Raw genomic sequence first — 27,995 nt, 5'->3', positions numbered from 1 at the left:
AGCCTTTCCCTTCCCAACGCAGGGATCAAACCCAGGTCTCCCACATTGCAGGCAGATTCTTTACCAGCTGAGCCACAAGGGAAGCCCAAGAATACTGGAGTGGGTGGCCTATCCTTTTCTCCAGCAGATCTTCCCAACCCAGGAATTGAACTGGGGTCTCCTGCATTGCAGGCAGATTCTTTACCAATTGAGCTATCAGAAAAGCCCAGTAGATAGAAGAGTGCTTATTAAATACATGTGAAGTAAGTGAATGAATGTCTCATCCAGATACATGGTAGTTGTATACACACACCCAGACATATTTATGCAGATCTGTCACACAGTGGAGGATCAAATATTTAATAAATGAAGTATTGCATTAAATATACACATGAGGATGAACATGGGCACACACAAGACGTATGGAGAATATGTAGTTACCCATTTGAAACATTTATTTGGCTGCAACCGGTCTTAGTTGTGGCACTCAGGATCTTTTGTTGCCATGAGCGGGCTTCTCTTGTGGCATGGGGGTGCGCGCTTAGGTGCTCTGCAGCATGTGGGATCTTAGTTCCCCGACCAGGAATCAAACCTGCATGCCCTGCATTGGAAGGCAGATTCTTAACCACTGCACCACCAGGGAAGTCCCCTGTGGAGCTAGTTTTGAAGCCAAGTCCTAAAAACGGGTTAGGGGCTCATTAATACAATACCATAATTGCACTGTCCAGGCAAAGTGTAGCAGAAGCACAGGGAGGAGAATTCTGAAGTAACAGGATTGACATGGATGCAGCATGTCAACTGAGAGCTATACATTCACACCCTCTGACTCAGGATTTTGCAACTTTTAGAAATGTATCCAGAGAAAGCAGTCAGATACAAATGTGTCCGTACAAGGAAGATCAATGCAGCAGCATCTTTATAAGGGCAAAAGATTGGAAGCCACCTATGTGTCCAGTGATAAGGTGGTATATAGATAAACTGGGAATCATTTCATGAAAACGGGATGGTTATAGACTAGAAGAGATCAAAGAATCCTGTAAATTCCATTTGGGTGGTGGTCTTGTCTTATGGATGTGTGCAACATGTAGAAATTCACCAAGCTGTGTCATTATAAACTTTCCAAATTACTAAGTAAAAGGACATAGAGCTAGCTAGATCATGTAGCCATTATAAACCAATACTGAATAATATGGGAAAATGCTCCTAAATTAATGTTAAATGATGAAATGCAACATATAAACTATATCTTACAATCTAGTTTTATTAAGATATGCAATATATGCTTACACACATAATTCATGAAAAAATACTGGAAGGAAAGAAACCAAAGCACTTATCTCTTACAGGTGCTTTTTATTCTGACGATTTTGCCTGAAGTTCCACATTTTCTGGAACGAATATGGGATGCCTCCTGATGATCTTGTTCAGTGCTGGTGGTCACTGTGACCTCTAGTAGCCTCTAGTTCTCACTTTCTGACTCAAATACTGCTAATCTGTAATAATCTCCAAAATCCTGAGGACGGATCTGCTGCCAGGCTGCCTGATGGTTGTCAACCTAAGTCCTGACAGTTTATGTTTTCCCTATGGGCCTCAGTTTTGTATGATTCTTAGTAATCAGGAGAATGACAACAGGGAGTATGTAATATTTATCAAGTACCTCCTATGTGTCAGGTTCCACTCTGAGGGCTTGACATGAGGGCCCTGATCAAGCCCTTTGGACAGTCAAGACCCTTGTAAGGCTCTTCTTGACTCTGTGTGGAGGTCTGCAACTCACTTTGGTCTAGGGGACGCAGTCAAAGCCACTCTGCCTGATCCAAAGTAAAGCTTTAAGAAGGCCTGAGTTACTACATAACTCAGCAATTCCACTCCTTCGACCACCACAGGAAAAATGAAAATATACATTGGCATGGACGGGTACAGGTGAATGTCTGTAATAGTTCTATCCTTAATAGGTTCAACATGCAAATACCAAATGCCCATCCACTGATTACTGGATAAATGAAGTCGATGGCTATACACTGCAATATTACTTAATCATAAAAAGAAGTGGAAAGAGGGCAGTATAGGGGTAGGGGAGTGGGCAGTACAAATTACTGGGGATAAGATAGGCTACAAGGATGTATTGTACAACAGGGAATATAGCTAGTAATTTTGTAAAAGAAAAGAAACCTTTAAAAGTTGTATAATTTTTTTAATCTTATTAAAATACTGTATAATCTATTGAAATGCTCAAATAACCTAATCTTTTGATTGTGATGATCTAATCATCTGTTAGATTGAATTAGAGGCTATTCTTTTGTTTACTATAGTTTCCTGTTCTCTCAATTACTTTCAGGAGCAAAGAAACAAAATCAGTCACTCCACTAATTCTCCAGTGAATTGTTTTATTTTAGTGTCTACAAAAGTAAAATAAGTTCAGTGAAGGAACTGCAGGATAAAGGATAACGGTATTGTAGCTTTTATCCATGATTGGCCTTTTCTACTCCAGGCAGCTGTAACACAGGGTTTGAATCTTACTGTTCTGCCTGCTCTAAAACTGCAGTGGTCTCGTAGTTCATCTTGCCTAAGTCCTTGGCCTACTGAGGTCCTCCTGTCACACACCACACGTCACACACTGGTACACACCATACATGTGCATTTCCCATGTTCCTGGCCAGCCTTATTTCTCGCCATCGCTAAGTGGGTTTTCTCCACTCCTGTCTGTCATGCTGGTCACCTAATTCTCCAACTGGGTGACTTGGCTCCTCAGAAGACCTGATCAGAGTCATGTGGCTGGATTGGGAGTGAGAAATGGAGTAGTCCTGCCATATCAATAAACAAGGCGGTCACAATCAGTGAATTTATGAACCCTAAGGGCAACCAGGAAAGAAAACAATACCTGTGACCCTGCAGCCATGAGGCAGCACTGGGGAACTTGGAATGTAAAAAAAACATAGGACACTGGCCCCAGACAGCTGAGACACATATTCAGTTCAGTTCAGTCACTCAGTCACGTCTGACTCTTTGTGACCCCATGGACTGCAGCGTGCCAGGCTTCCCTGAGATACTTATAGAAGGCATGATTTCAGTGAGCCCAGACTCTTGCATCTTCCCCTTCATAGAAAAGCGCTAAATTCCTTCACTTTAGATAGCAGGTTTCCTTTAATTAACAATAATCTCTTTATGTTCAGGCTACGTGTCCATTGTTGTACAACTTCATAACCTGGCTCCTCCCCTTGCTTCCCTGCAGCTGCTCTCTCAGGGTTACTTGAGAGGCTGTCTCCTGGGCTTGAAGTCCTAAAACTTCCCACTGAATAAAACATAACTGTCAACTTTCAAGTTGTGACTATTTTTTAAGTTGAGAGGGGCAAGATGATGACTGTGGTCCAGAGCTCAGGGTTCCCAGACTCATGGGGAAACACAGGAACCTAATCAGGTATAAGCCATTTCCCTAAAGAGCAGATGACAGTCAAGGGGTTGATGTGGAGGAGACTGACCTCTGGGGGTGGGGCGGCAAATGGAAGCACATGGAAGCCAGGAGGAAAAGATTCCCAATGTAACTTCTCAGAAATATACACACAAAAACACATGCACAGGACCAGGTCATTTATCAAAATTTCTTCTGGCCTTTCCTGAACCTTCCATGCACTTTTCAGCTTTTCAGGGTCGCTGAATCACAAACTCCCAAGTGAAAGTACAATTTTGATGCAAAGTGGTCAAACCTGGGATCACCCATCCCCCACCCCCACCCACCATCCAGGCAACTATAGTCTACTTGCCTTAAAGCAGAACTGGATTATTGCATCAGATGGCCCAGACAAGACTCTCTTATCTCAAAGCAACTTTAAGGGGGAAAGGTCAGGAGACAAGCGCAAGCAGGTTCTATTGGAAGGGTCTGACCTACCCAAGCCTATATGATTTGAGATCTCGCTTGCCCTGAGAATGTCCTGATCTCTGCCTACCACTCAGGCTCACGGGTGATGATTGCAGAAAAGGATGGAGGTTCTAATAAGCTCTATTTGCATCTTTTTCCTTTTTAACCTCAAAACGCAGTGTTGGTTTTCCTCATGTTTCCTGGATGCTCAGATGTTTACTTCTTTGTGGTTTTTCTTTTCTTTCCTGATTACACGAGTAATAGATATTTGCAGTATAGACAATTAGTCAAGTACAGCAAAATATGAGAACGACTTAAAAATCATCCCCTGATGGGTACATGGAATCTCTGCATTGGTATACTTCTGTGTGCATTTGAAATTTTCCATGAGTTTAAGACAAAAAAAGGGAAAAAAGAAACCACTCACCCAGGCCCATGTGTTTGTGTGGTTTTGTGTGTAGCAAATGCAAGTTCTATAGTTAAGAGATGGTGTTGTCTGCAAAACCAAATTTTACTGTCAGACAGAGTAATACCCCATGCCTCAGGCCCCCATTGATTTGATGTGATGTGTCCTGTCTGAATCCTTTACAAAACCCATGGATGGTAGCGCCTCTGTCCATGGAATTTCCCAGGCAAGAATACTGGAGTGGGTTGCCATTTCCTTCTCCAGAGGATATTCCCGACGCAGGGACTGAACCTGTGTCTCTTGCACTGGCAGGCAGATTCTTTACCGCTGAGCCACCTGGGAAGCCAGCCCCCAAGATAGCCCTGTCCTAATCCCTGGAACTTGTAAATAGTGTTTGATGTCCAGGGAGAATTAAGATTGCAGATGGAAGGAACGGGGCTTCCCAGGTGGCCCTAGTGGTAAAGAACCTGCCTGCCGATGCAGGAGACATGAGAGATACAGGTTCAGTCCCTGGGGCTGGGAAGATGAGGAGGGAATGGCAACCCACTCCAGTATTCTTGCCTGGAGAATCTCATGGACAGAGGAGCCTGGTGGGCTACAGTCCACGGGGTTGCAAAGAATTGGACATGACTGAAGGGACTTTGCACACATGCCTAAAAGGAAGGTTGCGACTCTGCTGACCTTAAGATGGAAAGATGTTCCTGGTGTAGCCACAGCCGTCTTAAATGGGGAAGAGGGGAGGAGGAGAGTCAGAATGAGAGAGAAGGCATCATGAGAAAGATCAGACCAGCCCCTGCTGGCTGGGATGACAGAGGAAGGGGCCATAAACAAGGATGCAGAGAGACTATAGAAGCCGGAAAGGAAGGGAAACAGATTCTCCCTTACAGCCTCCAGAAAGAACCAGCTCTGCCAACACCTTGATTTTAGCCCAGCGAGATTCATTTTGGACTTCTAACAACATTCAGAAAACGAAGATCATGGCATCCGGTCCCATCACTTCATGGCAAATAGATGGGGAAACAGTGGAAACAGTGGCAGACTTTATTTTGGGGGGCTCCAAAATCACTGCAGATGGTGACTGCAGCCATGAAATTAAAAGACTCATACTCCTTGGCAGAATAGTTATGACCAACCTAGACAGCATATTAAAAAGCAGAGACATCACTTTGCCAACAAAGGTCCATCTAGTCAAGGCTATGGTTTTTCCTGTGGTCATGTATGGATGTGACAGTTGGACTATAAAGAAAGCTGAGCGCCGAAGAATTGATGCTTTTGAGCTGTGGTGTTGGAGAAGGCTCTTGAGAGTCCCTTGGACTGTAAGGAGATCCAACCAGTCCATCCTAAAGGAAATCAGTCCTGAATATTCATCAGAAGGACTGATGTTGAAGCTGAAACTCCAATACTTTGGCCACCTGATACGAAGAGATGACTCATTTGAAAAACCCTGATGCTGGGAAAGATTGAAGGCAGGAGGAGAAGGGGACAACAGAGGATGAGATGCTTGGATGGCATCACCGAGTCGATGGACATGAGTTTGAGTAAACTCCACGAGTTGGTGATGGACAGGGAGGCCTGGTGTGTTGCGGTTCTTGGGGTCGCAAAGAGTCGGCCACAACTGAGCAACTGAACTGAACTGAATTGAACCTCCAGAACTGTGAGATAATAAATGTGCTGTGTTAGGGCTTCCCTGGTGGTTCAGGGGTACAGTCTGTCTGCCAATGCAGGAGACATGGGTTTGATCCCCGATCCAGGAGGATCCCACACACTGTAGAGCAGCTGAGCCTCTGCACCACAAGTTCTGAGGCCTGTTCTCATAAGTATGAGGTGATAACCTCACTGTAGTTTTGACTTGCATTTCTCTAATAATAAGCAATATTGAGCATTTTTTTTCCATGTATTTATTAGCCATCTGGATGTCTCCTTTGGAGCAAAGTCTGTTAAGTACATCTTCTACCCATTTTTTGGATTGGGTTGTTGGTCAACACACCAGAAAAACAAACCCAAAAAAATTATTTAAAAAAAAAATTACTTTTTTTAATGCCTCAAAGCATACTATTTTAGCCAAATAGATGAACTAATAGCTGTTGAGTATCTACTACAGCCTAGACCCTTGACCATCTACTATGGACTGAATTGTGCCCCTGTCCAAATTCATGTTAAAGCTGTAAAAGGCTACGTCAGGACACAGCAAGAATGTGGCAATCTGCAAGCTGAGCAAAGAGGCCTCACTGGGAATAACACTGCTGACATCTTGCTCTTGGACCTGCAGTCTCCAAAAGCTATGAGATAAGAAATGTCTGTTGTTGACGCCACTCAGTCTGTGATATTTCGTTATGGCAGGGAGAGAAGACAAAGACCTCATCTCAATTAAGCCTCACAAAACCCTGTTGAGGATGTCTTTTAATAAATGTACTGGACTTCCCTGGTGGTTAAGAATCTGCCTGCTAGTTTTGGGGACAATGGTTTGATCTTTGGTCTGGGAAGCTTCTACATGCCGTGGGGCAAGCCTTTGTGCCACAGCTACTGAAGGTCACGTGTCTAGAGCCAGTAAGAGAAGTTACCACAGTGAGAAGCCCACTCCCCTCAGCTAGAGAAAAGACCGCTTGTAGTAACAAAAACCAATTAATACATAAATATTAAAATATTTACTTAAAATGTGCTGGCCCTAATGAAATGACATCATTTCACTGAGTGCCTGCCCCACATCAGGCAGGTCACAGACACGTGTCTAAGCTCTCTCCTTTGCTGTCTCCATATCACAGACATGGACGTGGGGGCACAGAGAAGCCAAGATGCAGCCCCGAGTCACGGTCTGTCAGTGCCAGAGCCAGGGGCTCAGCCAGATCTCCACCGTGCTTTCCACTGCAACCTTCGTTACCATCTTTTTTCTGACTCACACAATAAACTCTAACTAAACGCACCATGCTCTACTCCCCCTCAAATAACCTCTACAACCTTTCCAGCACACTCACTCTTGCGGCCCATGTGTGCAAAGTCACTTCTGTCACATCCAGCTCTTCGTGGCCCCCGTGGACTGTAGCCCGCCAGGCTCCTCTGTCCATGGGGATTCTCCAGGCAAGAATACTGGAGTGGGTTGCCATTTCCTCCTCCAGGGAATCTTCCAGACCCAGGGACTGAACCCAAGTCCCTCACACCTCCTGTATTGGCAGGTGGGCTCTTTACCTCTGGCACCACGGGGAAACCCGTCTATACCACGAACAGCCACTGACACTAATGCAGGCTAGACACAAACGAGTAAGACCCACCCATAATACATCCTTTTTGTTTTTAATTGTCCAGTCCCAGGACGGGCAGGCAACCCTTCTGTAAATGGTCAGCCAGTCAACATGTTCAGTTTTGTGGGTTAAATGGCCTCTGTCTCAAGGACTCAATTCTGTCCTTGCGGTCTGAAAGCATCCACTGGTGATACACAAACAAATGGGTGTGAAACAAAGTTCCCATAAAACTTTATGGATGAAAAAACATGAATTTCCTTTCCATTTCCGACTTGATTTGCTTTTCAACCACTTAAAAACAGACGATTGCACCTCCTAGACCACGACGAGCCAGGTGGCGGGCAGCAAGAGGACAGGAGGGAAGCCAGGTGTGGGAAGCGGCTTGCCAAGCCCTGGCCCAGCCACAAACCAACCAACCAATCAGAAAGAAAGCCAGGGGGCAGACACTGATGAGCTCTTGCTGTTTTTTACTGAAAAATGTAGACTTTGAATTTCCAGTTTGCTACAGATCCTTTTGCCCAATTTCTCATCCAGGAACACTTGCTATTAACCAGACTCCTTTCCAGGAACTCTCAAGTGCCAAAAACGGGCTTGAAGGGGATAAAGTGCCTTCCTCTGCATAATGAAAATCAAGGGAATGGTGAAAACAAACCCCCAGGTAGAATTTATATCTTTTCTTTAAAATATTTATGTTTTATTTTTATTTATATGGCTATGCTGGGCTTTAGCTGAAACATGTGGAATCTAGTTCCTGGGCCGGGGATCAAACCCAGGCCCCCTGTGCTGGGACCATGGAGTCTTAACCACTGGACCACCAGGGAAGTCCCCCTCCCCCACCCCTTTTTTTAAATAGCTTGCTTTTTGCTTAATACACAAACAGCACATGTCTTGCATCAACATAGGAAAACATCAGGTAGTTTGTCAAATCTTTCATGAACTCAGATTTGGTTAAGAAGGAGCTAATGAAAATGCTTGACATGAACAGGAAATGCCTCCCTGGCTTTTCAAATCTAACCACTTCAGAGGAGGGCCAATCTCATTATCACATCTCCTGCAGCTGCTTAAGAGGAATCCCAGGGAGCCCGGCAACGATTTCCCCCCTAACTATCCAGGGAACTAAAATTGGGTCTGCTCTGTGAACTACCAAGGGAACATTTCATGCAAAGATGGGCTCCATAAAGGACAGAAATGGTATGGACCTAACAGAAGCAGAAGATACTAAGAAGAGGTGGCAAGAATACACAGAAGAACTGTACAAAAAAGATCTTCACGACCCAAATAATCACGATGGTGTGATCACTCACCTAGAGCCAGACATCCTGGAATGTGAAGTCAAGTGGGCCTTAGAAAGCATCACTACAAACAAAGCTAGTGGAGGTGACGGAGTTCCAGTTGAGCTATTTCGAATCCTGAAAGATGATGCTGTGAAAGTGTTGCACTCAATATGCCAGCAAATTTGGAAAACTCAGCAGTGGCCACAGGACTAGAAAAGGTCAGTTTTCATTCCAATCCAAAGAAAGGCAATGCCAAAGAATGCTCAAACTACCACACAATTGCACTCATCTCACATGCTAGTAAAGTAATGCTCAAAATTTTCCAAGCCGGGCTTCAGCAATACGTGAACTGTGAACTTCCAGATGTTCAAGCTAGTTTTAGAAAAGGCAGAGGAACCAGAGATCAAATTGCCAACACCTGCTGGATCACGGAAAAAGGAAGAGTTCCAGAAAAACATCTATTTCTGCTTTATTGACTATGCCAAAGCCTTTGACTGCATGGATCACAATAAACTATGGAAAATTCTGAAAGAGATGGGAATATCAAACCACCTGACCTGCCTCTTGAGAAACCTATATGCAGGTCAGGAAGCAACAGTTAGAACTGGACATGGAACAACAGACTGCTTCCAAATAGGAAAAGGAGTACGTCCAGGCTGTATATTGTCACCCTGCTTATTTAACTCATATGCAGAGTACATCATGAGAAATGCTGGGCTGGATGAAGCACAAGCTGGAATGAAGATTGCCAGGAGAAATATCAATAACCTCAGATATGCAGATGACACCATCCTTACGGCAGAAAGTGAAGAAGAACTAAAGAGCCTCTTGATGAAAGTGAAAGAGGAGAGTGAAAAAGATGGCTTAAAACTCAACATTCAGAAAACTAAGATCATGGCATGTGGTCCCATCATGGGAAATAGATGGGGAAAGTGGAAACAGTGACAGACTTTATTTTTTAGGGCTCCAAAATCACTGCAGATGGTGACTGCAGCCATGAAATTAAAAGACACTTGCTCCTTGGAAGAAAAGTTATGACCAACCTAGATAGCTTATTAAAAAGCAGAGACATTACTTTGCCAACAAAGGTCCGTCTGGTCAAGGCTATGGTTTTTCCAGTAGCCATGTATGGATGTGAGAGTTGGACTATAAAGAAAGCTGAGCGCCGAAGAATTGATGCTTTTGAGCTGTGGTGTTGGAGAAGACTCTTGAGAGTCCCTTGGACTGCTAGGAGATCCAACCAGTCCATCCTAAGGAAATCAGTCCTCAATATTCATTGGAAGGACTGATGCTGAAGCTGAAACTCCAATACTTTGGCCACCTGATGTGAGGAACTGACTCACTGGAAAAGACCCTGATGCTGGGAAAGATTGAAGGCAGAAGGAGAAGGAGACGACAGAGGATGAGATGGTTGGATCATCACCAACTCAATGGACATGAGTTTGAGTAAACTCCGAGAGTTGGTGATGGACAGGGAGGCCTGGTATGCTGCAGTCCATGGGGTTGCAAAGAGTCAGACACGACTGAGTGACTGAACTGAACTGAACTGAACCGAGGATGGTTAACTATCAAGCAAAGGTGAAAAGCCAGCTGGTATGAGGTCAGCTGCTGTTGCCTAAGACAGTTATCTGGGTGGAGCTGAAAACCTCATCCTTGCTCACAGATTAAGCAAATTTAATCCGCTTAAGTGCCAGATACTGCTCCCAGTCACAGATGACAGGGACTTAGAACCAAGTTCTTTGGTATGTATGTTAAGTATTATGTATGTATGCATAAACAATACATACCATAGGAGCAAATGAATATTAACAAAAACAAGAAGTAAGGTGCCTAAGATGCATTTCCAGGGGTGGGGGCGGTTCTTAACCTAAAGCTGTCAAAATGTTTGTGTTTTTTATATGTAAGTTGCAGCAGTAGCTGTAAGCTTAGTCATTTTACCATCCTATCTTTTTTTGATATCTAGGTTTTTTTTTTAATTGAAGTATAGTGAATTTACAATGTTGTGTTAGTTTCCAGTGTACAGCAAAGTGATTCCATTATATATATATTTGTGTGGTTTTGTATGTGTATTCTTTTTCAGATTCTTTTCCATTATAAGTTATTACAAGATAGGGAGTGGAAATTCTTTTTTAAAGTGACTCCAAAAAACCACTAGGGATGATACACTGAGATGTCCACTGCTGTGTTATTTATAATACTCAAAAACTAAAGACAACTCAAGTCTCCATCAGCTGGGGACCAGTTAAATTAATTATGGTATATCCACACAATGGCTTACTTGCAATTAATAAGAATGGTATCATGGGGAAAAAAAATGCAGAAATGTGGTCATATTATTAGGTGAGGAAAGCAGGCCAGAAGATACACAAATAACCATTTGTGTAGAGTAAAATGTATCCACCATATCCAATGCACATGTGTGGAAAAGGAGCCAGAAGAATGCGTACCCAGAGAGATACTCCCTGGGGGAAAGTGATTATGGGTGATTTTTCCCCTTATAATAAGCAAAGCTGTACTTCATAATTTTTCTACAATGAACGGGCATTGGGAGTAAGAAACTTTAAAAGAAAATAAAACAAACAGAAGCCACGGTGGTGGCACCTGACAAGGGAGCCCTCCTGGGTGCTCTGGGAATCAGCAGTGAGAGAAGCCGGCAGAGCCACAATGGTGCCCACGGTGGCCTTTATAACGGCGGGCACAGCACAAGTTCAAAGTACACATGAGAGGGCCAAGGTTAGAGAGATTTATTGAAGCTCCACGGGAATTAAAAACGAGAATGATGAGACCTCTCTGGCAGCCCAGAAAATATGAAGGAAATGATGCTGAAATGAAAACAGCAGAGGCTCAGAGATACAGAAAACAGAATTATGGTTACCAAGGGGGAAAGGAATTAATTAGGAGTTTGAGATTAACAGATACATACTACTATATACAAAAGAGATAAATAACAAGGCCCTACTGTATAGCGCAGAGAACAACATAATGGAAAAGAATCAGAAAAAGAATGTATAGATACGTATACAACTGAATCACCTTGCTATCTACCTGTAACATTACAAATCAACTATACTTAAAACAGCAGAACCCAAACTGCCTTATCCACTGTAGAAACTACCAATATATATAAGGAAAATGCTAGAAAAGGAATGGGAAGACATAAAAGGTCTTCCATGCTGGACGTTGTTTCCAATTGTTTGAAATCACGTGGGTGCTCTTTTCACAGTCTGTGCGGGGACTGTCTGAATGAACGAGGCAAGAAGGGGGAAACTCAGATGGTGAGGGCACATTCGCGCTGAGTGCCGACCAGGCCGCCAGCCCAGCACTTGGCCCGCCTTCAGGTCGACCGCACCTGACAGCTAACCCGAGAGCACACCGCACGGCCTGGGGGACCCGCGTTCCCCAACTAGGGATTGAACCTGGGGGCACAGTGGTCAAAGTGCTGAAAGTGGTCAAAGTGGTGAAATCTTAACCACTAGACCGCCAAGAAACTTCTCCCCCTTTTTTCCTCCCCCAAGCCCATTTTCAAGATGTGAAAACTCTTTAAAATGGCTTAAGGGAAGGCTTACAGGAAAGAAGTAATCAGTCAAGGAAGAAGGAGCTTATAGGGAAGCTTTCAGGGAAGAAGCAATCAGTCAAGGTCCCATTAGCAAGACACAGAGATTGGATTTGAACCCACATCTTCAGACTCAGAACACCAGCACTTGCATGCTGTAGGGTCCTATGCACCCTAAACTCAAACTCAGGTAACCTTTGGTGCTAACGTGGGTTCCTGAAAAGCTTCCTGAAGATACAGATCCACGAGTTGCTACTTTAAAAATGTATAACAGCCTTTGATGTGCATCCCCCAAAGCTCCATTGCTCGTAAGAACTGAACAATGAGATAATAGTTCGCCAGAGAAAAATACAACTATTGAAGCAAAATCTCAATGACAGCATTCTCTTCTCTGAGTTCGATTCATCTCCATGATGCACAAATGCCTCGCTTCATTGAAACCTCAGCATCGGGTCTGAATAAGGCAAAGAGGTTTCCTTGCACCATTCATATGGCTTGAGGACTGACCAGCCAAGATCTTGGCACGTCTGTTCCTGCTGAAGAGAATACCAGCCTGGGTGAAGCTCAATTCAGCAGCCCCATTCCCCGCAACTTACAAACCATGGGATGATGCTCAGCCTGGATTTGATCAGGGAATAAATGACAGAAGCAATGAAGTATTGAAAGTGAAAGTGAAGTCGCTCAGTCGTGTCCAACTCTTTGCGATGCCATGGACTGTAGCCTACCAGGCTCCTCCCTCCATGGGATTCTCCAGGCAAGAGTACTGGAGTGGGTTGCCATCTCCTTTTCCAAATGAAGTCTTGGGAGGGCCAAAAATGAAGTCTTGGGATGGCCAAAAAGTTTGTTTGGGTTTTTCTGTAAGATGTTATGGAGAAACCTGAAAGAAACGTTTGGCCAACCCAACAGAATGAATTAGCTGAGCAACAGAATAAGTGATTGCGACCTGGCCTAGCAAAACCCCTCCATCATCTCTCACTCATTCTACTCTTCCAGGTGCAGCCCATCAAAATCTTAATCGCCCAATTCTTGCCCAACACATACTGAACAAAACCTGAAAAGGAATATCTAACGATGTTTCTCTAACTTTTTGAAAGCATCCATAATAAAACAAACCCAAGGTGTTTCCCACAGTGTAATCTGCAACAACTCAAACTGAAAGTCAACCTCTATAGTAGAAATTAACACAACATTTTAAATCAACTCTACTTCAATAAAATAATTTTTAAACAACCCAGTGACAGTGACAAAAAAATAATGAGGAAAATACGAAAGTCAACTTCTTGGCTAAAAAAATGTATAAACAAAAGGCCCTCTTTAGAAATGAGCTTTATTTTCAATCCTACTTAGTTCTAAAAGCCTGCATATTTATTTTTTCCTCCCACCAGGTTACCTACAAGCTTGGATTTCACACATCACAACAAATAAATCAAACACCTGCAGGATCCAGGTGCTGACCACCAGACAGCCATGTTGGTGATAAAATTCAGACTCGGATTCAAAGAAGCTTCTGTGCAAAATGCTGTATTTCCTCAAATGAGGCTTATAGTTTGTCAATCTTGAAATCATCCACTTAAAAGGCAGACCCCCCAAAACCAAGCTTTCAGAACTGGATCCCAGTACCACCACATAAATCACTCTCATTCTAAAAACTCTACAATTAATGGTCCCCAAAAGTTACTTTAATAGAGGGCTTCCAGGCAAGGCAAAGTTTCTCATAAAACCCCCATCCACCCTGCCAACTGTTCTGTACCTCTCTTCCATGGGAACCAGTAATACTTCACCCTCGAAGTCCTGGGGCAACCTTAGTGGTACCATGTGGCCGAGCACAAACCATTGTGATGGGGAAGGAATCTGGACACTGACCCAGCAACAATGAACTTGCTCAGTCATCACAAACACAGTCCAATAAGAGGCTGCATCAAACCAAAAAGCCAACCTTTCTGCTTCAGATCCCTGGTAAGAAAGATTTTTACAAATCCGTATAACTCGAACCAAAAAAGGATGGTTATTGAAAATAAACCAAGAAAGACACAGAAACGGGTTTCCAGGGAAAGCCTGGTAGAAGAGAGATTCTGCTCTGATTAAATAGGTTCTTTTATCTTTGGGGAATGCAATATTATCCCAGCCCTTTACATACACTCTCCTCAGACTCCTTAAGTAGACAGCATTCCAAGGCAGCGATCAAAGAAAACATCTTTGAAAAGAAAACAGCGATGTGGCTGGGAAACCATGTGCATCTTGGCGAACATCTTTTCCACCCACCACAAGCTTGGACTTTCTGGGAAGGTCAGTCGGTTTCTGGTCAGAAACATTCTTGAAGTCGTCAGGAACGGAAGAAGAGAGACTCAGAAGGTGTGTTCTCAGTTCTGCATCTGGAGCTCAGGAACCAAACAGCCTGGAAAAATTAGAGGACAAACCTCCATGAGGATGGGAAGCCGTAGGCTTGAAAACGCTGTCAGGAAATAATTTCTGGTTACCATTACTATGGGCTTCCCAGGTGGCACCAGTAGTAAAGAACCCACCTGCCAATGGAGGAGACTCAGAGAGGCAGGTTCAATCCCTGGGTTAGGAAGATCCCCTGGAGTAGGAAAAGCAACCCACTTCAGTATTCTTGCCTGGGAAATTCCATGGACAGAGGAGCCTTATGGGCTACAGTCCATGGGACCACAAAGAGTCAGAAACATACTAAGATTATTTTACACCATTTTCTGATTTTACAAGTAGCTCTATTACACAACAATGTAAACACACTTAACACTCAACTGTACACTTTAAAAAAAGTAACTCTTCTAAAAAGTACGTACATTTTATTTTAGCCCATGCTCTATCACTGCAAGTCAGTGGTGACTTTCATAAATGAAAAAGACCTTTGAGTAAACAAGTATTAGAGAACTGTTAACCGAAAAAATCTGGAACAAGAGAGGCCTAGAAACTGTATAAATGTTCATGAAGTTTGGGAATGGGTATATAGGTTATGATACAGGCCTACAGGGGAAAACTACACAGTTGACTCTTGAACAACACAGGTTTGAACATGTACCAGACCACTTCTACGTGGATTTTGTTTTTTTTTTCAATAGTAAATTCCGCAGTACTCCAGGATCTAAGGTTTGGTTGACTGGATTTTTCAACAGGAAATACTGCACTGCTACATGACCCAAAGCTGGTTGACTGGATTGTTTTCAACAGTAAGGACTGCAGTACTACACGATCCAAGGTTGGCTGAACCTGTGGATGCAGGACTGCCGATATGGACGGCCAACTGTCAAGTTACACTTGGATCTTCAACTTCAAGGACGGTCGACTCCACTAACCCTTGTGCTGTCAATTAATAGAATAAGGGAATTCTCTGTATTATCTTTGCAACATTTCTATAAACCTAACTCCTTCCAAGATAAAACGGTTATTTGAAAAACTAACAACAGATGGGGCAGGAACAATTGAGTCACACCACATACAAACGAGAGCAGCTGGATCCCCACTCCACACCATACACAAAAGTTCACTCAAAATGGATCACAGACTAATTATTAAAACTATAAACGTTTACAAGAAACTTTTAGGTGGAAGTCCTTGTGACCTTGGGTTGAAAAGTGACGTGAAAGTCGTATCTGACTCTTTTCGACTCACGGACTGTAGGCTCCTCTGACCCGCCTCTGTCCATGGAATTCTCCTGGCAAGAATACTGGAGTAGGTTGCCATTCCCTTCTCCAGGGGAATCTTCCCAACACAGGGATCGAACCAGGTACCCCACATTGAAGGTGGACTCTTTATTGTCTGAGCCACCAGGAGGCCTTGGATGAGGCAATGACTTTGAGGCTATAACACAAAAAGTACAAGCGACAAAAGAAACAGACACACTGCTGCTGCTGCTAAGTCGCTTCAGTCATGTCCGACTCTGTGCGACCCCACAGACGGCAGCCCACCAGGCTCCCCCGTCCCTGGGATTCTCCAGGCAAGAACACTGGAGTGGGTTGCCATTTCCTTCTCCAATGCATGAAAGTAAAAAGTGAAAGTGAAGTCGCTCAGTCGTGTCTGACTCTTAGCGACCCCATGGACTGCAGCCCACCAGGCTCCTCCACCCATGGGATTTTCCAGGCAAGAGTACTGCAGTGGGGTGCCATTGCCTTCTCCGAACAGACACACTGGACTTCATCAAATTTGTAGAATTTTGCACTTCAGATGACACCATCAAGAAACTGAAAAGACAATCCACCAAATGGGAGGAAATACTTTCAAATCATTTACCTGATAAGGGACTGGTATCTAGAATGTAAAAAGAACCCCTACAATTATAACTTTAGTAAAAATCCAACTAAAAACTGGTAAAAGATCTAAACAGACATTTCACCAAAGGAGATATACAAATGGCCAATGGTTCAATGTCATTAACTGTCAGGGAAATGTAAATCAACCTTCACATCCATCAGGAAGGCTATAATCACAAAGATTGACAATAGCAAGCATTAGCAAGGTCATGCAGAAATTGGAACCGTCAGACACTGCTAGTGGGAATGTAAATTGCTGAGCCACTTTGAAAAAGAGTCTGGCGGTTCCTCAAAAGGATAAATATAGTTACCATATGACCCAGCAATTCCACTCCTGGGTATATACCAGAGATTTGAAAACTTAAATCTGTATAAACACTTGTACACAAATGTTTGTATCAGCATTATTCAAAATAGCCAAAAAGTGGGAACATCTCAAATATCCACCAACCGATGCGCAAACTGCGGCATCTCAATACAATGGACTATTATTCAGTCACAGAAGTAAATGAAATAGTGACACACGCTACAACATGGAGAACGGAGATGTTATGCTGAATGAAGGCAGCCAGACACAGGCAGCCATAATGACCCCACCAGTGTGAAATATGCACGACAGGCAAATCCCGTAGAGACAGAAAGGAGATCAGTGGCTGCCTAAGGGTGGGAAAGGGAGGAACGGGAAGGAACTGCTTAATGGGCAGTGGGTTTCCCTTGCGGCGGGTGAAAACATTCTAGAATTAGAGGTTATGGTTGCACAACCATATGAGAGTACTACAAGATACTGAATTGTGAAGACTGACTTCCACTTTTTACTTAAAATCTTTTTCCATGGTTTGACACTTTCCTTTTCTCCCTATCTTCCCCTGCCCATAATTTTTTTTATGAATATTTCAACATAAAGAAGAGTTAAAAGGACAGTTCAGCAAACACCCACAAACCTACATTCTACAGGACCTACATTCTGCAATTACACTTCACTTTACCATGTATCTATCCGTTTATCTACCCAATTATCCATCTACATAATTTTAGATATGTTTCAAAGTTGCAGATATCAGTGCCCTTGGTCTCTAAACATTCAGACACCTTTCTCCCTGTGAAGTGAAGTGAAGTGAAGTGAAGTGAAGTGACTCAGTAGTGTCTGACTCTTTGTGACCCCATGGACTGTAGCCTACCAGAACTCCTCCATCCACCGGCTTTTCCAGGCAAGAGTACTGGAGTGGGGTGCCATTTCCTTCTCCACTTCTCCCTATATTTCAAGCTTTTTGTTGTTGTTGTTCAGTCACTATGTCATGTCTGACTCTTTGTGACCCCATGGACTGCAGCACGTCAGGTTTCCCTGACCTTCACTATCTCCTGGAGTTAGAGCAAACTCATGTCCATTGGGAAAAGGTGATGGCACCCCACTCCAGTACTCTTGCCTGGAAAATCCCATGGGTGGAGGAGCCTGGTGGGCTGCAGTCCATGGGGTCGCTAAGAGTCGGACATGACTGAGCGACTTCACTTTCACTTTTCACTTTCATGCACTGGAGAAGGAAATGGCAACCCGCTCCAGTGTTCTTGCCTGGAGAATCCCAGGGACGGGGGAGCCTGGTGGGCTGCCGTCTCTGGGGTCGCAGAGTCGGACACGACTGAAGCGACGCAGCAGCAGCAGCACCAGCATGTCTATTGAGTCGATGATGCCATCCAACCATCTCATCCTCTGTCGCCCCCTTCTCCTCCTGCTCTCAGTCTTTCCCAACATCAGGGTCTTTTCCAATGAGTCAGCTTTGCGCATCAGGTGGCCAAAGTATTGGAGCTTCAGCTTCAGCATCAGTCCTTCCAATGAAAATTCAGGGTTGATTCAAGCTTTTTAGGACTTTTTAAAAATTTCCAACTGAGCTCAGCTCCAACAATTATAAAAGTGAGTGTACAGAATAGTGAACCATCCCCTTGGACCCGCTGACTTCCTCAGCAGTCACAGCACGGTTACCTCAGTGGACAGGCTGGACTAGATCCTTCCGATTCCTCACTGGCAGTTGCTTCCCCCACTCACTCATTCAGCATTTATTCAGCGTTACTGTGTGCAAGTCACAACGCCAGAGTGTGACGCTACAGTGTACCTACAGGTGATATCCCACCTTTTTTACTTTCTAAACATTTTCCTGGGTGTGCGTGTGGGTGGCAGTGGGGAGGCAGAATTCCCTGACAGTCCAGTGGTTAGGACTCTACACTCGCACTGCCGAGGGCCCAGGTTCTATTCTTGGTTGGGGAACTAAGATCCCACAAACCATGGAGCATGACCAAAAAGAAAAAAAGAAGAAAATTCTATGTAGACATGTTATCAATGATGGTGTCATCACCATCGGTCATATGAGTATCTTTTGAGCTACCTGACTCTTCTCCTATTCTTGGAGATTTAGGTGATTTCCACTTTTTAACATCCTGGAAAAGCTGGTCGCTACCTCCCTGACAGAGCCCTTTCTGGAGAAGCTTCCCTCACTTAGAGCACAGGCTGAAAAGAGTTGGCCTAGGTCAGGGATCTATAAAAAGTCACAATCAAAATCAGGATCCTGGGCTACTGGCTAAGCTAGCCTTGGGCTGAGCTGAGAGGTTACGAAGCCTGAGGCTACCATCCTGATGGTCACAAGCCAGCAGGCAAGTAGTGAAGAAAGCTGGTCAGGTAGGAAAGGACGATGAAGCCGATGGACAGAGGAAATGATGAGAACATAATGAGCTCTCTCCTGCCCCAGAACCTTCACATGCTACTTCTGGCACTACCATGCCTTTCTCCAGCTCTGTAAATGGCAGATTTCCTCTCGTTCTTTAGGTCTTGATTTCAATGGCATCTTCTTAGCCTCTCCCTGACCATCCTAAACCGGGAGCCTCCCCCTTCAATTCTCCACCTCGTAATTGATTTTTCTTCCTATTTTCTTGCTATGCCCCTCTTATTCTGTGCATTCGCTGAAATAAAAATGTTAGTTGCTCAGTTGTGTCTCACTCTTTGCGACCCCATGGGCTGTAGCCCTCCATCAGTGAAAATGAAAATTCAGGGTTGATTCAAGCTTTTTAGGACTTTTTAAAAATTTAAAAAGTCTGCACGAATACTGGAGTGGGTAGCCATTTCCTTCTCCAGTGGATCTTTCTGATCCACAGTTTGAACCTGGATCTCCTGCATTGCAGGCAGATTCTTAACCGTTTGAGCGACAGTGCGTTCACTGAAGGCAGGGACTGTGGCTGTTTCGGTCTCAACTGTAATCCTGGAGCACAGCCCTCAACAGACACTTGTGAATAAATGCTAATAAATGAATGAAGGAGGAGCTCCCCAACACTTCTACTTTCTGTGAGGACTTAGTTATACTTCCTACACTCCTGCAAATTCCTTGATCTCTTCATGAGCCCTCTTTGTACCTAGGTAGGCCTCATCCAAACTCCCCAAAGGGGTTTTTCCAGGCATATTTTTGGGCTTCTCTGGTAGCTCAGACACTAGAGAATATGCCTGCAATGCAAGAGACCTGGATTTGATCCCTGGGTCAGGAAGATCCCCTGGAAAAGGGCATTGCAACTCACTCCAGTGTTCTTATCTGGAGAATTCCATGGACAGAAGAACCTAGCAGGCTACAGTCCATGGAGTTGCAGAGAGTCAAGACACAAGTAAGCAATTAATACTTGTCAGGCATACTTTACAGTCCTCTTTCTGGCCTCTAAAATACTTTCTAATGCCACAAAAACCCCTGCTCACCTGACCTCCGACACCCTAGAATCATCCTCTTAAACAGCTACTTGATTGACACAAGGACCACCCAGCAACCGCAAATTCAGCATCTCAATGACTCAAGACAGCCAACTTTTCATTCTCTTCCTCTTTAGAGAAAGGACACAGGGGTGGGCCCAGCATGCCCCAGAACCCCTGATTCTCTTGTTTTTTTTTTCCCCTGAGTCTCATAATTCATTAACAGCAGTATTGGAATTATGGCCCTGACACTGAAAGGAAAACCAATCCAACTGGATATTTTTCACCTAATGAGAAAAATATAAATAGGCATAAAAAACAGAAATAAATTCTGAATACACTTCTGCTGGCTTCCAGCAGGGTGGGAGCAAAACCCAGCAGCACACTGGTCTCTCAAGCCATATTTTCCACTTTGGCCAACGCCAAGCATAGGCTAAGCACAACAGAGCTGGCAAGAGGTGACGGAGCCACAGGCTCCAGGGAAGGCATCTCTTGGCAGCTCCTGTCAAGGCCCCAGGCACAGCCAGGACTTGGAGAACGCCATGTTCTAATCAAAGCTTCAGCCTGGACTGCAGGGACATAATTTAACTCGTGTAGACCCCAGTTCCCTCTCGAGCATAGAGAGTTACTTTGAAAGCAGAAAGCATGACACAGAAGTGCAGACTGGGAGGACAGAGAACGACCACCAGGGGGATCATTCTAGAGAATGACACTGAGAACAATAATGACAGAGGAGACAGGCGGGCTGGACTTACACGATCATGCAGAACATCATGAAGACATTCCACAGGGCGATGAAGATTCGAAAGTATCTGAGGCTCAGCAGGAACTCCCGGATGTTGTCACCTGGGAAGTCAGAAAGCATTTTCACAAGCACTGCTAACACTTCTGTTTTCACCACTGCAGTGTACTTCTGGGGTCCCTGCCCGCCCCGCACCCACTGCCCCCGTATTCCAGCAGCAGCGTGGCTTTTCCTTTGGGCCACCTCTGTTCCCCAACCCTGAGCACGCAGGCTATCGATGCCACTGACCAACCCCCAAAGAGGACCAAGCCCCCAGCCTCTGAGTGGCTCAGGAAGAGCACGTGACCCAAATCTGTCCAGTGAGAGCTGGCCCTGGGACTTTGGCCCCAACCACTGGGAAAGAGGCACCTGCTTTCTGCCAGGGTTGCTGGGCTGTGAAGATGGAAGCCCAGTTCTCTAAGGCAAGGGTTGGAAAACCATGGCTGGTCCACAGGCCAAAACAGGCCTCTGCTACCTACTTTTGTATAGCCCATGAGTGAAGAAATTTTTTTTTTAATGATTAAAAAAAAAAAAATCAACAAAGCGTTTAGTGAGAGACACAAGAAATTACATGAAATTCAAATTTTAATGTCTGTAAATAAAACTTTATTAAAACACAGCCATGCCTATTCATTTACATATTGTCCATGGCAGCTTCCAAATCACAGCGGTGAAGTGTTCCACCAGAGACTGATGGCCCACAAAGCCTCAACTGTTTATGATCTGGCCCTCCACAGAAAAAATGTGGGTCAAGGGTCATCTTTATCAGCACAAGCCAGCCTGAGAGTAAAACCAACCCAGGAGGAAGAAGAGCTGGGGAGGGTCACGTGCTACGGTCTGGTTTAAGCCCTGAATACACATGTGTCTGAAGACCACGCTACCCTTGGATGTTTCAATTCGCTTTACACATTTTGAGCTGGTTTCCAGGATTTACAACTGAAGTGATAGTGTTAGTTGCTCAGTCATGTCCAACTGTTTGGGACTCCATGGACTGTGGCCTGCCAGGCTCCTCTGTCCATAGAATTCACCAGGCAAGAATACTGGAGTGGGTAGCCAGTCCCTTCTCCAGGGGATCTTCCCGACCCAGGGACTGAAGCCTGGTCTCCTGCATTGTAGATGGATTCTTTACTATCTGAGCCACCAGGGAAACCCCTTACAACTGAAAAAGCATAGTAATTCCGGCAAGTAAAACGACAGTTCTGCTTTGTGACGACTTACTCTAGTACACACTGATGCCAAGGAATAGAAACCACTCCAAGGAGAGGGAATTTGGTACATGAAGACTCCAGAGGGACTTCCCTGGCAGTCCAGGGATTAAGAATCTGCCTTCCAATACAGGAGATGCAGCTTAGATCCCTGGTTGGGGCAAGAAGATCCCACATGCCTCAGGGCAACAGAGGCCGTGCTGCAACTACTGAGCCCATACAGCACACTAGAGAGAAGCCTGCGCACAACGAAAGATCCCACATGCCACAGTGAAGATCTTGCGTGCCACAGCTAAGATCTGACACAACTACAAAACATAAATATTAAGGGGAAAAAAAGATTCCAGAGATCTGGATTCCAGAACCTTCCTCTGGGGTTTGGGTGTTCCACAAGGGTGGCACCCCAAGTGCCATCCACAGATCAGGGCTGTCTGGGAAGTATGGAATACCAGGCAGGAGCTCGGAAACTTCCAGAGCAACCCAACATGATGGCCACTTGGCGCTGCTGCACCATCCAAGCACAGAAGCAGCACAAGGGCTTGCTCAACATAGTTTAGACAAGTCCAGCACCGTCCAAAGGGGCTTCCCTGGTGGCTCAGTGGTAAAGGACCTACCTGCAATGCAGGAGCCGCAGGAGACGTAGGTTTGATCCCTGGGTGGGGAAGATCCCCTGGAGGAGGGCATGGCAACTCATTCCAGTATCCTTGCCTGGAAAATCCCATGAACAGAGGAGCCTGGTGGGTTGCAGTCCATGGGGTTGCAAAGAGTCGGACCCAACTGAGTGACTAAACAACAGTGTTGTCCAAGTCACGGGGTTAGTGACATGTAACACACCCTCCATAGTGTTGAGTCCCAGCACGGACTGCAAATGTCAGAGACAGGTCCATCCCCAGGATGTCTGCAAGGCACTGCTTGGTGAGGCCCTTCTCTGAGCCCAGGATCACAAAAATGGCCTCTCTCCCTCTCAACAAAGGCTGATTAAAGGCCACTAGTCTAGGGGGTACAGGGAGGAATGAGACGGGTATCCCCGCCCCAAGGAGCTCACAGGGAGGACAAATACTAAACAAGTAACCACATAACTGATAATTCACTATGAGTGCTGTGGAGCTATAATGGGCTACCCAACCTGGCATGCGTCAGGATGGGGGTGGGGTCACAAGTCTCACTGAGAAAGTGTAGAGGCTCGGATGTTAAATATGGGCAGAAGTTTACTGCCCTTCCGCACAGGTGACTTGGGCCTATGTATGCCCCAGTTTCTTCAGGTGTAAATAGGGGTGATGGGGGACTGGGAAGGCCGCTGCACAGTGCCCATTATATAGCATGCTCCTGATAAATGCAGTCACTATGATATCAGGGGTCAACCAAGCAGACGATGGAGAGAGAGGAGCATTCTCTGTGGGGGCAACAGCCCACACAGAGTCCTAGCTTGAAGGAGCCTTGCAAGAAGCCCCCAGTCAGAGGAAAGTCGCTGTTCTGACCATCCTTGTCATCAATGCTCCTGCTACCTCCAAGCTAGAATAGTCCCTTCCACATAGTGGGTGAGCAACATACACAACTGCTGAATGAATGCATGCATGTATGAATGACTGAACAGATGGATGGTCTAGTGACTGAGAGGACAATGTCTGGAGACAGAAAAACCCAGGCTCAAATCCTTATGCTGTCACTGATTTGCTGGGTAGCCACAAAAAAGTTGAGCTACACTTCTGAGCCTCAGTTTCCTCATCTGTAACACAGGAAATGCTCCTTACCTTTTAGAAACAGAGGTGGAATGAAATACCTGTAGGAAGAACCGAACAAGGCAGCCACCACCAGGCAAGCCCCCGATAAAGGAGAGCTGTCAGACTGTCTGTTCAGATTCACAGCTCCTCAGGGTTCCTGTTGTCCCCATGCAATGCTCCATCATAGCACCCATAACCTTGGCTGCAATGCCACCTCCTCAGAGGGCCTTCCCTCCACACAAGGAAGCTGGACCAGCAACCCCATTGCTATCCGACATCTTCTCCTTTACTGTCTGTTCTTTGTTGAGGAACTGTTTGTCCCACTCTGTGTGACCACAACCCAAAGGCAGGAATTACCTCTGTCTTGTTCCCTGCTGTGTTCCCAGCATCCAGCACAGATCAGATCAGTCGCTCAGTCGTGTCCAACTCTTTGCGACCCCATGAATCGCAGCACACCAGGCCTCCCTGTCCATCATCAACTCCCGGAGTTCACTCAGACTCACGTCCATCGAGTCAGTGATGCCATCCAGCCATCTCATCCTCTGTCGTCCCCTTCTCCTCCTGCTCCCAATCCCTCCCAGCATCAGAGTCTTTTCCAATGAGTCAACTCTTCTCGTGAGGGGGCCAAAGGACTAGAGTTTCAGCTTTAGCATCATTCCTTCCAAAGAAATCCCAGGGCTGATCTCCTTTAGAATGGACTGGTTGGATCTCCTTGCAGTCCAAGGGACTCTCAAGAGTCTTCTCCAACACCACAGTTCAAAAGCATCAATTCTTCAGCGCTCAGCCTTCTTCACAGTCCAACTCTCACATCCATGCATGACCACAGGAAAAACCACAGCCTTGACTAGATGAACCTTTGTTGGCAAAGTAATGTCTCTGCTTTTGAATATGCTATCTAGGTTGGTCATAACTTTCCTTCCAAGGAGTAAGCGTCTTTTAATTTCATGGCTGCAGTCACCATCTGTAGTGATTTTGGAGCCCCCCAAAATAAAGTCTGCCACTGTTTTCACTGTTTCCCCATCTATTTCCCATGAAGTGATGGGACCGGATGCCATGATCTTCGTTTTCTGAATGTTGAGCTTTAAGCCAACTTTTTCATTCTCCACTTTCACTTTCATCAAGAGGCTTTTTAGTTCACTTTCTGCCATCCAGCACAGTAGCTAGTATATAACAGGAGCTCAATAAATGCTAGGTGAATGAATGGATGAATGGATATAATAGTCAGGTACAGGTCCCATTAGACTCCAAATAGTTATATGAGTCAATTTAGCTGCAAGTATACATTTAAGGGCCAGCAGGGGCCAGGAGGGTAAAATGCTATAAAGATAAGGGGCGGAGGCTGGGATAAGCTAGAGTCCACAGGCCCCACTTCGATGGGGTCCTGCTTCTCAACTCCCATTCAACAGATGCCAAAAGGTCTCTTGATCTCCAAATTGTAGAATGTTCTGATTTACATTTGAATTTTTATATGATATCTCCTGGCTTATTTGAAAGCTAATCTAATTGAAAATTAAATTAATCTAATTGAAAATTAAACAGGTCTACAGCATTCTGAACCCACTCCAATATTCTTGCCTGGAGAATCCCACGAAAAGAGAAGCCTGTGGGGGCCCTGTTGGGGCTCTGGTTCATGAGGTTGCAAAGAGCTGAACACAGCTGAACAACTGAACAATAACAACAGCATTCTGAAGGTAATACCTATTTGTGAGGCTATTCACTCATTCACACTGGAATGTTGGAACTTCAAGGACACAAGGAAGCCAAAACAAGCTGGAGCCTCTTTTCTGGAGCTTAAGATCAAGTGTGAGAAGCAGATATTAGCCAGATGATAGCGCAGACAGAAGAAAATTATAATTGTAAAAAGTGATATGAGTGCTGACCTACGCAAGGAGGCCTGGTAAGAGAAACAAGTGGATGACAAAGGTGGGTAGAAGGAACAACACAAACTCAGGCCACCCCCCACCACACACACTTAAAACTGATGAAAAAAAACTGTCCTCTCTGAAATGTACCAATTTCAGAGTCCTGATAGGAGGCCTTACCTGTGCTGGGCTCCCTCGACTCCTCCCCAAAGCCCTGCGTGTCCTTCTTTTTCCTACAAAGAGAAGCAGACAGCGTCCACTTTCAATAGGACAAACACATCACTTGGTCCCCAGGCCCTGATCCCCAGCTCAGAAGAGAGTTCTAGCCCTACCGCTAGTTTGCTGTGACTTCGAGCAGTTCAGTGATCCTCCCTGGACCACCACTTGCCCCGCCAATCATAGCTATGACTACAGCCATCGACGGGGTGGAGGCGGTGGTCCGAGGGTGCCAGATGTGGGGCTAAGGATACACGTTAGAGCTAAGAGATGCTCGGGGGATGGGCCTGAGGCTCTCATGGGTGCGAGCTGAGGGATACTGGGGGAACTAAGAGTCCGGATATCAAGTTGCGCTGGCGCAGAGGATCGTAGAAGGACGGACCGGAATGGAGGCGGAACTAGAGGCCGGGACTTGGGGGCGGGGCCGGGGTTCTAGGGCAGGCTCACGCCCGCAGGGGCGGGGCTACAGTTCCCCCGGATGGAGCCACGGTCCAACGCGGCCTACTCACAGCTTAAAGTTGAGCACCGCCCCGGCGTTCATCAGCAGCGTCCTGCAGAGGAAGAATACGGTTACTTAGACCGCCCCCCACCGTACAGGGCCGTCATGTCCCAGCTTCTGGTCCCCCTAATTACCCAAACAGCAGGATGTCCCCGATCATCGTTACGGCCGGAGCGTCTGTGAGAACAGGAAGCGGAAACCTCGGGGAGGGAGGGGAGAGACACATGAGCCAACCAATCTAGAAGCAGCTCTGGCGAGAGCTGAGCCAATCAAAGACCAAGGCGGGCAGGGTCCCGCCTTCTACAGGCCAAGCCCCTTAAAGGAAGAGCCAGCGCCGCTCCTTGCTTGAAAAGTGTTAGTTAAAGTGTTAGTCGCTCAGTCGTGTCCCACTCTTTGCGACCCCATGGACTGTAACCCCTCAGGCTTCTCTGTCCATGGACTTCTCCAGGCAAGAATACTGGAGTGGGTTGCCATTCCCTTCTTGCGGGAATCTTTCCAACCCAGGGCTCGAACCCACATCTCCCGCATTGCAGGCATATTCTTCACCATCTGAGCCCCCAGGCCTTGAACGTAACCAAGAAAGGGCGGGGCGAGAACCAGACGTCATCCAACGGGAAGGAACCATATGAGGGCAGGATTGGGTCACGGATTGGAAGCCTATCGCCCATGTGTGAGTGACCAGCGCTCCACACCACTAGCGCAGCAGCTTTTCCTTCTGCTGAGCTAGGATCTCAAAGGATGCGGCCTTTGGAAAAACGGGATTTTTTTATCATTAAACTGCATAAGGGAATGATCCCGACGCAGTGGGCTCTCCCTAACATGTACATCCCGACTTTGGGTTCCAAAAGGGCCTCCTCTTGGGCCCCACGGAAGGCAAGATCCCCACTAGCCGGGGGCGCTGTCGGGGGCGGGGGTTCCCACTGAGCGGTTCCCTCGGAGGACGTGATTCCTCGCGGGGGACATAAGTTATGACTTAGAGAGAGCTGGAATCATGACAGATCGATAGAGGACGAGGAATCTGACCGAAAAGACCCTATGGGGCACGGGAGTATGGGGTTCACAAGTGATCCGGTCCCACGGGGGGATGGAGGTCTCGATCCAAGGGCTCCACAGAGGACGTGGGTCCTAACCGAGCCCCGCAGGAGTGGGGTCCTGAATGATCCGTCCTGCCTGAGTGGGCTCCTTGAGGAACGGATATCGCCCCCCTCCAAGGATAGATTCCGTGTCCAACTTACACTCCACAGCGACCCCGCACCCGGCATCATCCACCCACCCCACTCCCCCGGGCTGGGCTGTATCGGGTCATGATGGCTCGAGAGACAGAGTGTGGGATGCTGGACCGACCGAGCTCCATGGGACAGGACGGTCCCACGACCCACCGGGAGGCCACCGGTCGCTCCTCCTCTCCCGCGGGGGCCGGGTTGGGG

The 27,995-nt window shown here is 45.9% G+C and overlaps 1 protein-coding gene across 10 annotated transcripts; it reads right to left on the bottom strand.

Moving 5' to 3' along the window:
• Positions 1–328: 328 nt before the first annotated feature.
• Positions 329–27,120, bottom strand: SMIM7 (small integral membrane protein 7). 10 transcript variants are annotated; one of them, XR_008700835.1, is made up of 6 exons: positions 26,703–26,814; positions 26,579–26,620; positions 26,034–26,086; positions 21,040–21,130; positions 14,564–14,696; positions 329–580 (listed from the first exon to the last, which is right to left on the bottom strand). XR_008700835.1 is itself a non-coding variant. In XM_055541887.1 (6 exons), the coding sequence occupies exon 6, from the start codon at positions 6,145–6,147 to the stop codon at positions 5,200–5,202; it is 948 nt and encodes a 315-aa protein (XP_055397862.1). In that variant the 5' UTR covers positions 6,148–14,696; positions 21,040–21,130; positions 22,885–22,978; positions 26,034–26,086; positions 26,579–26,620; positions 26,703–27,120; the 3' UTR covers positions 587–5,199. The 10 variants fall into 10 exon arrangements, 7 of the variants coding, with proteins under 7 accessions (XP_055397862.1, XP_055397867.1, XP_055397872.1 ...); XM_055541887.1 differs by lacking the exon at positions 329–580 and adding an exon at positions 22,885–22,978 and having other exon boundaries at positions 587–14,696; positions 26,703–27,120; XR_008700836.1 differs by lacking the exon at positions 329–580 and adding an exon at positions 22,885–22,978 and having other exon boundaries at positions 13,611–14,696; positions 26,703–27,102.
• Between the last annotated feature and the right edge of the window lie 875 nt (positions 27,121–27,995).

Source organism: Bubalus kerabau, chromosome 1 (assembly GCF_029407905.1).
Source record: "Bubalus kerabau isolate K-KA32 ecotype Philippines breed swamp buffalo chromosome 1, PCC_UOA_SB_1v2, whole genome shotgun sequence".
NCBI classification, from domain to species: domain Eukaryota; kingdom Metazoa; phylum Chordata; class Mammalia; order Artiodactyla; family Bovidae; genus Bubalus; species Bubalus kerabau.
This window is presented reverse-complemented; position numbering and strand designations above follow the sequence as displayed.